The 13,405-nt window shown below is 39.1% G+C and overlaps 1 protein-coding gene across 4 annotated transcripts in view; it reads right to left on the bottom strand.

Moving 5' to 3' along the window:
- The window catches only part of ARAP2 (ArfGAP with RhoGAP domain, ankyrin repeat and PH domain 2), a 138,992-nt gene that overhangs the window by 94,565 nt on the left and 31,022 nt on the right, over window positions 1–13,405 (bottom strand). For all 4 annotated transcript variants that reach the window (XM_074587777.1, XM_074587775.1, XM_074587776.1 and 1 more), the window contains one exon: window positions 10,474–10,652. In XM_074587777.1, the coding sequence (XP_074443878.1) occupies window positions 10,474–10,652 (179 nt within the window). The remainder of the gene's footprint in view (window positions 1–10,473; window positions 10,653–13,405) is intronic.

Genomic DNA, 13,405 nt, shown 5'->3' on the forward strand with positions numbered 1-13,405 from the left:
CATGCCATCTCTAAGAAGGTATTATTTTGCATGCAAAATATTTAAGAGGAGAATTTCATTTAATAACAATGGCATTGAAGTGTTTCATGAGGCAATAATTCAGTTTGAGTTGATTAAGTTCAAATTTGTTGGCCTAGCAATTTATTAACCAGGGACAGAAATTATTGCTGTGAAAGCACACTGGGGTATTCCCCACATTCTTACTATGCTGTAAATCATAAATTCCCTTCCTTATGCTGTAAGAATGGTGCATTTATTTAGAATAAAGCTTGTAGATATAAGATAGTGGAGTAAAGAACATAATGCTTTATTATTATCTGAACAATGCCATACTGCTCCAAACAACATAAAGAAACCAGCACAAATGAAAAGCAATTTATCTAAAGTCCACAAGATTAAAATGTCACTTAAGCAACAATGATATTAAAGTTCTCAGTGTTTTAAGAATCATCTTTATAATGCATATTTTAAACCATCCACTTTGCATAACTGATGACAACTCAAACGGCCTAATAATTTAGTAGTCCAGTATCCACTCCAGTCTGCTGTCTCTCAACTGCCGTTTACAGTTCCAGGGCACACTGTGCAGAAAACAACAGTTCTGGAGCAAGTGTCCACTGTTTGATTAAGTGTTTGTAATGAAAAAAGGTGGGTGGTGAAAGAGTATGAAGGAAAAAAAAAAGGCGGGGGGATGACTACAAATTCTGGGCTTATTAAACGAATCCCAGTGGTCCTTACCCTGACAAACTCCAACAGAGATTGAAGTGAGACCACCCGATCTTGAAAAGCCATCATGAACTAACAACAGAAATCCGTGAACGTCAAAACAGTTTTCTTTATGAACATTGTGCTTTTCTTGCTTGTTCACCTACTGCAAGTTAAATGCATTATGATCAATCACCTGCTTTTAAGTGCTTGGGGTTCTAGACATTATAGTGTCAGTTACAAGGCACATTAATGAATTGCAGGCATACTCTTTGGTCTCCTGCTAGTGCATGCTAATCCATTTTAGTTAGTATTGCAACCAAGAAGTACATTTTAATCATCATAATGTGACTGCCAGTGCTCATCTGATCATACTCCTCATAGATTAGACAAATCCTAAAGGCTTCAAGAATACTGCTTTTCCACTTCAGACTGGACAAAAGAATAGTCTCACCTCTCTGTAAAGTTCAGCTTTCACAGAAGGATATCCATACAACTTACCTCTTTATCATACAGGCCATGTACTAAAAAAAAAAAATAAATCCTTTTGTGACATTACTTGTCCGAGCTCTGCCACACCAACTAAAGATTAAATTTATAAACTGCATTTAGTTAATTGAGTTGTAACATTTCAAAATTGGCAAGTCGATAACAGAAGATACATGCTAAATAATTAAAAATTTGCAATGACATATCATAGCATTTTTAACTAATTAGGAAATGGAATTCACATAACACGTTTGCACCTATCTTTAAGTTTGTGGAATGAACACTTCAGTGAGGATGTGTTGTCTACATTGCCTCAGAAATGCTGAGCTCTTCCCTGTTGTAACAGCTTTGTAACTTTACATAATTATTAATATTTCAGCTTTCCTTATTAGTTTAATACCTGAAGTAAAGGACCCAGGCTGAGGAAAAAAAAAAAAGTAATCAGTGTTGCCACTGGTATGTTTAAAGTTACTTCAGTCACAAGCATGGCAAATGCATAGAAGTAACAGATGGACAGAAAAAAAAAATGTGTTTTCCCCAAATTTAAAGGAGAAAAAGCAAACCAAAGCTACTGAGTAGCTTTTCAGCATGCCTACTTATGAAAACTGACTGATATGTTTACAATTAAACAGGAATCAGCTAGGTGCAAAACAATGTTCTAGCTGCATTTAATTCCACGGTATATTGAGCTATTGAAAGAAGAAAGATCTAACTATTCTTGAAAAAAATACTTCCACTTTTTTCAAACCTTCTTGTTGCGCATATAAAAAAAGAAAACACTCCATTATTTAAGGGTGTATATACACATACATGCACACACACTGATTGTACAATCTTGCAGGCTCAGTGAACGCAGAAATTACCCGTTCATTGATTTAAAATAAATGAATAAATGCAGACCCGGTCTACCATTAGAAATGAAAGTACACATAATGATGCTCTGCTTTTTATATTTAAGGCTTTTGATCCAATAGATTATTTTACCGTGGGATTTGAAGCCAAGCTAGTAGTTCTTAAACGCAAGTAACATGTATAGTGATGGATACTGCTCCCAGATAATTCCAGTACTCTTAGAGGGAAACGATTTCCCCAATACTGCATTAATAGGGAAATAACCTTATGACAAGTAGATTGAAAACCTTCTTCAATTCTTTACACATGTGCTGTGTAAAAGTCTGTAAAAATCTTTTTTCTTCATAAAATTCAAACAAATCCTACTTTTCTTCACTGTTAATTTTTACATGATCAAGGTTGCCGGCTGTATACATAGTAGTCATCCAGAAAGCTTAAGTGAGCATTCTGAGAAGCTGATAACTTTGTCATTTCCTTCTTTCTTCCCTGCCCTCCACCCCAAATCAAATTAATCATGAAGCTTTTCTTTGCTGCGGAAGTGTTAGGCTTTCTCCCATGTTTCATGATTGCTTTAGGTCTACTTACATCTCAATGAGATCTTAATAGCATAAAAACAAATGAACAAGAAAAATAAAGTCCTCACAGAGGCAATGTTTAACTGCACATAGAAGAGCTTAGCATTAACTTTTTAACTTTTCTTTGATAGAATTCCTGTTTATGCCCTTCTCCATGTTCTTTAATATGCTCAACAAGCTAGAACAAACCTTTTTACAGAATTTGAGTTATTTCCTGTTTAGTTGTTTCTGATGTCATGCACAGCAATTGATCTTTGCTATGGTTTTGAGTATGGAAGATGACTGGAATTAATTTCTTGCCAAGGAACTGCTGGAAAATTAGGAATACGACCTTAATCTATCATCCCAGTTACAGCTTGATGCAAACAACTGTATTTAAAAGAGGCTGGGTCACTTGCTTTCACTTTAAGTCACCAATATATTTTAAAACAAAAACTTTTTCTGTCACTTCCACCTATTTAAAGCATTCCAGGCGACAATCATTCATATGTTTATAAACATGTTTGATCATAGTCCACACCAGCAATCAAGTAGAGAATTCTTTGTCTAGAGAGCTTCCCAGTTATTACTACAAATAACAGCTTATCACCACAAAATCTCCAAAAAGACACATGTTCCTGGGGCAGGGGCAATGAGGACAGGGGACGGGGAACACAATGACACAGATGACACTGTCTCAGGTTTTCTCGTTGTCAATACTTACACCTTCCACTGCCCCATCACAGTACGTATCAGGCACTTATCTCTCTTCTCACTTACCGTCTATCAACTATCTGAAAGGTCTTCCCATTCCTCCTCCCACTTTATTTCATGGCCTTTAATCCCCTACCTCTTTCCCTAGCTTCATTTCCAAAACTGTCAGTTGCTTTGCTAGAGTTCCTCGTTAGATCTCAAAATCTTTTTAGTAACTATTTTGCTTTCTGCTCAACTTACATTCACCTCCTCTCCCCAACTCTTCTTTCATATTGCTGTTGCCATCATGTTGGACTCATTCCATATTCACAAATATTATCATGATGATACAACGAAATATCTAAATACGTTTAAAAGGCTTTCTCATGCTGCTTTAGCATGACAGATGATCATTACCACTCATCTTCAGGACTTCATTTAACTACTCTTCTCTGTTCACCTTCCATTGTTAGACACTTCCTACTGTACTTAATAGATCCTTTACTTATTCTTTTTTAAGGGTTTCTCTTTCTTATCCATCATGTTCATGATTATTAATCAGGATTACATTTTCTCTAGGGAAAAACAGACCATTTCCTAATGAGCAATCCCCTAGCACAGGATCATTATAAATTCCCATCACTATACACCAGAAAGTCACAGACTTCTAAGTCTGCCCCTGAATACCAACCGTATCGTATCTTGCACTGTATTTCACAGAATCATAGAATGCTTTGGGGTTGAAGGGACCATTAAAGATCATATAGTCCAACCCCCCTAACAAGGACAGGGACATCTTTCACTAGATCAGGTTGCTCAAAGCACTCCCCTTTAAGCCTGTGTTTCTAAGACAGGTAAGCACCCATCTCTCTTCTTACACACACAGATACATGCATCCATCCATTCCACTTCCCTCCACCGACATTACCATCACTTCCTCTCTTTCACAATGCCAGTCTCAAGCACCATCTTTGATTTGTCCTTCAACCTGTCCCCTTATTGGTTTTCAATATTACCATAGAATGATTTGAGGTGGAAGGGACCTTAAAAGATTATCTAGTTCCAGCCCCCCTGCCATGGGCAGGGACACCTCCCACTAGACCAGGCTGCTCAAAGCCCCATCCAACTTGGCCTTGAACACTTCCAGGGATGGGGCATCCACAACTTCCCTAGGCAATCTGTTCCAGAGTCTCACCACTCTCACAGTAAAGAATTTCTTCCTAAGATCTAATCTAAATCTACCCTTTTTCAGTCTAAAACCGTTACCCCTCATCCTATCATCACACTCCCTCATAAAGAGTCCCTCCCCATCTTTCCTGTAGGCCACCTCTAGGTACTGGAAGGCTGCTATAAGGTCTCCCCAGAGCCTTCCCTTCTCCAGGCTGAACAATTCCAGCCCTCCCAGCCTGTCTTCACAGGAGACATCTTCTTGGCCCTTCTCTGGACTCACCTCACCAGGTCCATGTCCTTCTTCTGTTGGGGGCCCCAGAGCTGGACGCAGTACTCCAGGTGGGGTCTCATAAGAGTGGAGTAAAGGGGAAGAATCACCTCCCTCAACCTGCTGGCCACGCTTCTTTCAATGCAGCCCTGGATGCAGTTGGCTTTCTGAGCTGTGAGCACACATTGCCTGTTCATGTCCAGCTTATCATCAACCAACATCTCCAAGTCTTTCTCCACAGGGCTGTTCTCAATCCATTCTCCACCCAGTTTGTATTTATGCTTGGGATTGCCCCGACCCAGGTGCAGGACCTTGCACATAGCCTGGTTGAACTTCATGAGGTTTGCATGGGCCCACCTCTCAAGCCTGTCCAGGTCCCTCTGCATACCATCCCTTCCCTCCAGTGGGCCGATCACACCACACAGCTTGGTGTCATCAGCAAACTTGCTGAGGGTGCACTCAACCCCACTGTCCGTGTCACCAACAAAAATGTTAATCACTACTGGTCCCAGAACCGACTCCTGAGGAATGCCACTCATCACTGGTCGTCACTTGGATATCAAGCCGTTGACCGCAACTCTTTGAGTGTGGCCATCCAGGCAATTCCTTATCCACTGAGTGGTCCATCCATCAAATCCATGCCTCTTCAATTTAGAGACAATGATATCATGCAGGACAGTATCAAATGCTTTGCACAAGTCCAGGTAGGTGATGATTATCATACCTTTTGCCATCTTCTACTTGTTTAATGTAACTTCCTGTAACACATCTTTTGATGTTGTCCAGTTTTGCTTTAAATGCACCATTAACAGTGAAGAGGAAATGAAAATTACTAGGCGCTCTCTTACTGGTTCTCTCAACATGAATAAACATTTCCATCTGCCACAGTACAAATCTTTTCAATCTTCAACAAAACAAAAAAACCTCTGAAATCAATAAGAGCACTGAGCCAAAATGAAACAAGAGGTTTTTGATAAGAAATGGATACCATTGCTTGCCCATAACAGAGAGAATACTCATCACTATTCACATTTTAACTTGGAGTCATGCATGGAGAAAAGAAGTCACAAATAATTATGGCACACAGCCATACATACCATTTCCCAGTCTTCGTATTTGGCGAAGTTCCCTCAAATATCCCAGGTAAATATATCTATTTCAGAAACATCCAAAGCAGTAACAGAGGATCCTGAATTCTCTTTATCAAAGCCAAACTCTAGTGTAAACACTGTGACACCTAGGCCCTCCCTGACTTTAGATACCAGTGAATCTTAAATACATCCTAACAAAGAGAGCATATTCTAGCAGATCACACAAGCATCTGTCAGAGTCCTTCTGATGGTCACAGAGGGGAGGTTATCACTGGCACCACCACAGCAGACTGACATTTCAAGCCAATGTTTGAGCTGTCATGAAGGATCAGATGACATGTTTTTATTTAAGCACGAATGATTTTGAAATAGAAATGGGAATTTCAGCAAGTTGCAGGTTGAACAAATTGATTCTGTACAATCTATTTTTCACTTTTGCTCCAGAGAGGAAGTTTAAGGAATTCGCACTACATGGAAAGTCAAAGAAATTGATGGTTTCATACTAGCACTATATCACTGCCAGAAGCTCAAGCTAAACCAATCACTTTTTAACTAGAAATGGGCCTGAGACATGATGTTCTGATCTCAATCTGAACTTCACAAAGTTCATGGTGGTTATGTTAGGATTTGGCATTTGGCTTAGGATCTTCTCCACTTTTAACAATGAAGAAAAATCTTTTAAAGTAACAGTGGACTCTCCTCTATCAAGTTTAACAGAAATCAATGAATCGGCTTGATCCGATCTCATTTCAACATTGTAAGAAGTCTAAATAGGTGTCTTTTAGCACTGCAGTTATAATAAACCCCTCTAAGTATCTCTGGGAGTCATTGTAGTATGGAAGTGAATTCCAATATGAACAGGATTTGAGGACATCCCTGGACATATTTGCCTAGTAATTACTGGCTAAAGTGCAAACTTGAGATAGGGAAAGATTTTTAGAACAACAGAGCCCTCTAATGGATTAATGCTATATTACTGGGTTTTTCTTCAGCGCTGCAGTAAAAATAATTTGGTTTTCAACTAGAAAATAAAACACAAGAGGTACCGAGAGAAGAATTACAGACTATGAAAGCTTAAAGACAAAAGCTATTTCTTCTGGTTGCCAAATAGCCAGAAATTGCATACAGAAAGAGACATTGTTCAAATGGAGGATGTAAAAAGAAACCTCTTAGGACCATTTGATATTTTTGGTTTTAAGTAAATAAGCTTTGGGAAGAAGCCGGTTTTGCACTATTGTTTGTAATATTCATACATGCAGAAGAAGCTGACAGCCTAGCAGCATGTCTAACCTTCATTCTGTTTCGGGGCTGGATTTTGGTTTGCCTTCTGCTGCACTGCAGTCAGTGATCTTTGCAGAGCATCCATGTAGTAGAAGGGAATAAACATCTAGTAGAGAGAAAGTATAAGGGTGTGCTTTTATGATCAGCTAAAGCAAATCTGAAATCAAGGATGTTGAACGGGCAGAGCTGATATAGCAGCACAAGCAACAGAACTGACATACACTTGCACACACAATATAATAATTTTTAAAAATCTGTAAAGAAGGAAATTGATGGGGAAGGGGGAGCAAGCAGTCTAAAATTATTTTAGGTAGTCATAATCTGCACCCTGAAAACATATAACAGAGCAATCAAGAACCCTTCAACAGTGAACGGCTCTGGAACAGTTCTGTATCAACATACAGTCAGAAAAACTGACTCAGCACACTGGGCAGGGCTGTGAGTGCCCCATATCAACAGAGAAAGATCAAAGGACTACTTGAGAAAAGAAAGATGCTCCCAATGGTTATATGCAGGTAGAGTAAGAAAGAAGGAAGAAAGCAAAAATTGGATGCCTGATATGGAGACTCTCAAGAAGGACATAACTAGTTTTCAATGACCTATTGCTCTGGAAGAGAAATTCCTCCACAAGTCTGTATACCTCATTGAAATACCACATTTTTCCCTTAATCAAGAAGCTCAGAACATCCATAAGGGAGAACATAAAAGTATTGAGGGGCATAAGATGAATATAGTATTGATGCTGAAGGTAAAAGTGGCTGATTACAATGAACATCCAAAACGAGAGGACTCTCATTCATGGGAAAGCATTCCAGGGATTCTCACTGACGGAATACCTGGAAATCCCATGATGGGACAGTAACATTGAGCATTGCAGCACAGTGTGGGTCATCCCACAGGCAGAGACTGTAAAGTAAGTTGGTTAACTTCATTCTTTCTACTGGAATGATGTAAGAGAACATCAGTGAAGTACAGGATTTCATGGTGGGACGGTGGCATTTGCATTTTGGTTTTATTCCTCCTTTAAGACATCTAGCTGTAAACTTTACTTAAATACACAAACTAACTGGCAGGTCAGCTATTCATTACAATAATTAAGACGGAGGATTTCAGTATAGCTAGAAAGTACTGTGCTCAACTATGTTGACCAGTTCCTCTCCGTGGTGCTCATTCAGCAAAACACATGCTGCAGGCTTAAATTCAAATAACATGTAGCCAACACAGTTTTGGTAAAATCACGGAATCACGGAATCTTCAGAGTTGGAAGGGACCTCTAGAGATCACCTAGTCCAACTCCCCTGCTAGAGCAGGATTACCTAAAGCACATCCCTCAGGGCTGCATCCAGGCGGGTCTTGAAAATCTCCAGAGAAGGGGACTCCACAGCCTCCCTGGGCAGCCTGTTCCAGTGCTCTGTCACCCTCATCGTAAAGAAGTTTTTCCATGTATTTGAACGGAACTTCCTATGTTCCAGCTTGTGCCCATTGCCCCTTGTCCTGTCACTGGGAACCATTGAAAAGAGCCCGGCTCCGTCCTCCTTAAACCCACCCTTTAGATACTTGTAAACATTAATCAGGTCCCCCCTCAGCCTTCTCTTCTCCAGGCTAAAGAGTCCCAGCTCTTTCAGCCTTTCCTCATAAGGGAGGTGCTCCAGTCCCATAATCATCTTGGTTGTCCTACGCTGGACTCGCTCCAGTAGTTCCCTGTCCCTCTTGAACTGGGGAGCCCAAAACTGGACACAGTACTCCAGTTGTGGCCTCACCAGTGCAGAGTAGAGGGGTAGAATGACCTCCCTCGACCTACTGGCCACAGTCTTCCCTATGCAGCCCAGGATGCCATTGGCCTTCTTGGCGACAAGGGCACACTGCTGGCTCATGGATAATTTGCTCCCTACCAGGACCCCCAGGTCCTTCTCCTCAGAGCTGCTTCCCAGCATGTCCGCCCCTAACATATACTGGTGTTTGGCATTCTTCCTTCCCAGGTGCAGGACCCTACACTTGCTTTTGTTGAACCTCATTAGGTTCTTCTCTGCCCAGCTCTCCAGCCTGTCCAGGTCACGCTGGATGGCAGCACGGCCCTCTGGAGTGTCGGCCACCCCTCCCAGCTTGGTATCATCAGCAAACTTGCTGAGGATACACTCTGTCCCCTCATCTAGGTCATTAATGAATATATTGAACAAAATATAACAAAATATTACATCTAAATCATTCGTGAAGTTTTGTTAGAGCTACAGAACAGTATAAATCCATAAATTGCATCATGTTTTTGATTAGTTGGTTGTTGACTGACCTCAAAGAAGGTACCTGACAAATAAAACTTCCTTGGAGCACAGTAAGGAGAAAAAAAAAAAAAAAAGAATTGTTCAGTCTCAAATCTGGGAAAGAATAGTAAGATCTAATATTGAACATTATGTGGTCCCTTCAAGCCCATCTGAAAAATTTCAAACTTAAGAGGATAACAGGAGAGGAAGTGAGATCAACTCCAAAATTACAAGTCTTACTGAGAGACCATTCATGTTTGAAACAGGAGTTTGCCTGTACAGAAATTTGAGAGAAAATGAGAACAAGGCAAGCATGTTAACACCACCTCCCCCCAAATGCCCTCCAGGTTCCAGCTACTTGTGGGTCATCAATTTCGTTACACAGAAATAATTTCTTCCATTTAATGTCCTGCAATAGATTTTTCTTCCACTAGTTCACACAGTCATTCATTGAACCCAATTATCCTCTATCTACAGCATCCTAGAGTTCCACAGCTAACTACTTTATATCATATACATTCATGCCCAAAACAAAACGCCTGAGATCTTGGGAGCTGAAATGATAGGCCTACTTCATGATTTTTAATATTGGATTTGTTTAAAGTATTACACTGCACAACAGAAACTGGCCAATCTAGGTTCTTAAACAACTGGCCAATCTAGGTTTTTAAACACAAAGAACATCGGTTTTGAACATTTAGCTGAAGTATCACTTAAATACCACAATCTACTTCTGTATAGCACACTTTCCAGAGCACTGCATTATAGGACAATGAAACCAGTGCACAAAATAAGCTTTCTGATCTAGTAGAGTGCTTACGGCACACATTTTAAGAGTGAATTAATCCCAGCCCTGCCACTAACCTGTTGTGACACTCAGGGCTTTTCACTTCACCTCACTATATATTCGTTTTTTCCATTGTACAATAGACATAATGATACTTTGCCTGCTTTTTGAAGCCTTCTGAGAATTGCAGCAATAAAGTACTACATAAAAAGAGATATGCATTTATATTGAAATGCACCTACTCACAAAGAGCCCTCAATTTCCAACTCACTAGTTAAATCATCTTTATAAGCATTCATTCACAAAAAGCATATGAAAAAATTACCTGTTCATTTTTGCAGATCCACACAGTACTCCCCTGAAGTAGAATAAAGATTTTGGCTTTGTATCCTTTCAGCTCCAGGTATCCGCTTTTCTCAGGGGCGACAGAAGTTCGAGACTGAGAGTTATCAGACTGCAATTTCAAGGCACTGATTATCGTATTAACCCAGTCATTCCTTTCTTCTAAACAAGAAAAAAAAAATAGGCAAAGACATATGCTTAAGCAGCAGCTCCACTCTTCTCTACACATCAGTTTTCCTGTCCTTCCTACTACGCTATGCTAGTTGATGGTACAGCTATACCACATCAGAGAGAACATCCACCTTGAAGAGGAGGCGTAAATAAAAATAACACAAGATTCTGTATCATTGGAGATGTTAGCAAAGACAGCCATTCAATTAACTCCCAACAATCAACACGTAAATTGATAGTTATACAAACTGATCATCAAGATTCTTAAAATCACGACTACTAGTTCCAAGATGCTTAGCTCCAGACAGCTCCAGACAGCTTAAAGACTGAGGTGGTAGACAGGTGGCACATTCACCTCATGGAAACCAGATCAATGGGAAAGAACTACAGAAGTCATGTAAGCAAAAACCAGGGAGCCCAAATATCATCTGTCACTAAAGAGGTAAGCCATCACCAGTGCTACTCTGTGTTTGGCCATGCTTTCAAGCAAAAACATTTGGCAATTTACAATCTATTCCATTAAGGTGTAGTGGTTAAGCTTGATATTGTCAAGGGTACTGAGTAATCAAGAAAATGCATGTTTGAATATCTTTGCACGCATTATTAATTTAACATCTTACAAATACATGAACACAAGTAGGTGAAGTAATGAAGTTCCACTCAGTCTGATTCACTATGTTCGGATATTTCACCAGATTAAGATCAATATTCTTCAATGATGAATATTCTGAATGAATTAGACTTTACCCATGCGATTGGAATATCATGTATGTTTCTACTCTTTGCTCTGAAAGATTCAGGTCATAAATTATACTGGGGGGGGGAGGTGGGAGGGAAGGAAAATTCTATCCATGCTATATATAAAGTTGACACAACCAGTGCCAAACACTGCAAAGAGCACCATTAAAACAGTAACATGCTAACTACATAAATGTCATGTGTGCAATAAGAAGGAACAAATACACTAATTTAAGCATCAGAAAATAGTTTGAAGAGGAAGATAGCAGCCCAACAGACTAGGACAGGGAAGGCGATCCAAGTGCTTCTCTTAGAAGTTTTGTTTTAATAGATGCTCTTTTAAAGTACTTTGAAAAGATCACTGGAATATCTCAGTATAGTTGAGGGCACCAAATTACTCTAAAAGTATTTTTTAAAATGGGATTTAATTCCAATTAAACTGCATCTGAGCAGATTATGCTCTAATTCATTGCTGTCACCTAACTATTAATTTTTGCGCCCAAATGCCCGTAAACTTTCCAAAACATTATATAGAGTTTTTCTCTCTAGATATTTAAATGGATTGAAAAATAGTGTATTTTTGATATACCAAAAAATAATAAATCAGAGCACTGAAAGCAAACAAAATGAGCACTGTGATCCACTGATTGCGGACCAACGTTGGTACCAAGGACATAGGTCAATGAAGACAATGATAGCATTCTTTATTTTGATACTCCATCAGAAAAAAAAAAGTTAATAAATACAGCACACATGATGAAATATATATAAAAGTCTCAATTTCAAAAATCTTTGAAAAGAAGTTAAGTACCCTTTGAATCGTCACAGAACAATTCCCAACCACAAATCCACAGGAATACCATCAAGTAACAGTTTGTGCACACAACAGAAAGCAGAGTTATTTACATAATTTACTATGAATACATCATCCAACTCTGGATACAGTAAGGACCAAACTACCTGTTCAACACACATTTCTAACCTTAAGTGAACAGCTTTACAGACAGGCTACTATGTCCAATGATGGTTATATACTCAATGAAAACGCAATTTCGTGTATAACAAGTAGTTGCTCTGAATATATTATAAGTCAGTATAAGTTGTTAACATTTTTATAGTATTCAAAGGCAATGGTCCATAAAGCAAATTACAGCCCTACAAAATGTACTGCACTAACATGGTTACGTTCCAATTTATAAAAAAAGTAAAAAAAATAAATTTAGAAGAGAAAGGCAAAAATAGTAAAAATAGACATACTTATAAACTCAGATAAGAGCATAAAAATGCCTGAAATGATTTGAGCCAAACCTGATAAGAAGGATTTGTTCACTGATGCTGCACTCTTGTTACAGCCTGCAGCAAATGTTTACAACCAAGCTATAACCCATAAAAATGGGATTTGATAATGGAAATGCTGAGAGACCCTTAGCTATAATGGATCTGGCATGTGCTGCTGTAAATACATATTGCATATCTTTTTTTTCCTAGGTATTCCATTTTATTTGATTGTTTCCATAAATAAGTCATACATGCACTGATAATGATTCCGCATATGAGAGCTGTAGGTTGATAAAACATTAAATTAGAAGGCATGCTAACTTTCTGACTACAATTTACATTTGTATTCTTTATCAATAGATGGCTGAAAATACAGTATAAAGGCAGTAAATAAAGACACACAGAAAACCCCAGATTTCCTTTGATCACAGCATCACATTCAGGCCATCAACTTCATTGTTGCTCTTTGTCAATTTTATATCAAGTGGTGACTCGGAGCAGATGGCTGAGAGCACACAGGCTGCAAGAGCTGCTAGTGAGACCGGAGGAACGACCAGAAAAATTCATCCTCGGGAAGGATGGGGGAGGAGGCAGAAAAGTGGGAAAATAGTGTTCTCATTTTGATATTTTTACAAGCCATTCCCCAACAATTTCAGTTGTTCTTACAAAGCTTACAGTTATCTCCGGTTTCACTTTATGAGCCCAAAATGGCCGGATTTCAGAAATAT

Source organism: Larus michahellis, chromosome 5 (genome assembly GCF_964199755.1).
Source record: "Larus michahellis chromosome 5, bLarMic1.1, whole genome shotgun sequence".
Classification (NCBI taxonomy): domain Eukaryota; kingdom Metazoa; phylum Chordata; class Aves; order Charadriiformes; family Laridae; genus Larus; species Larus michahellis.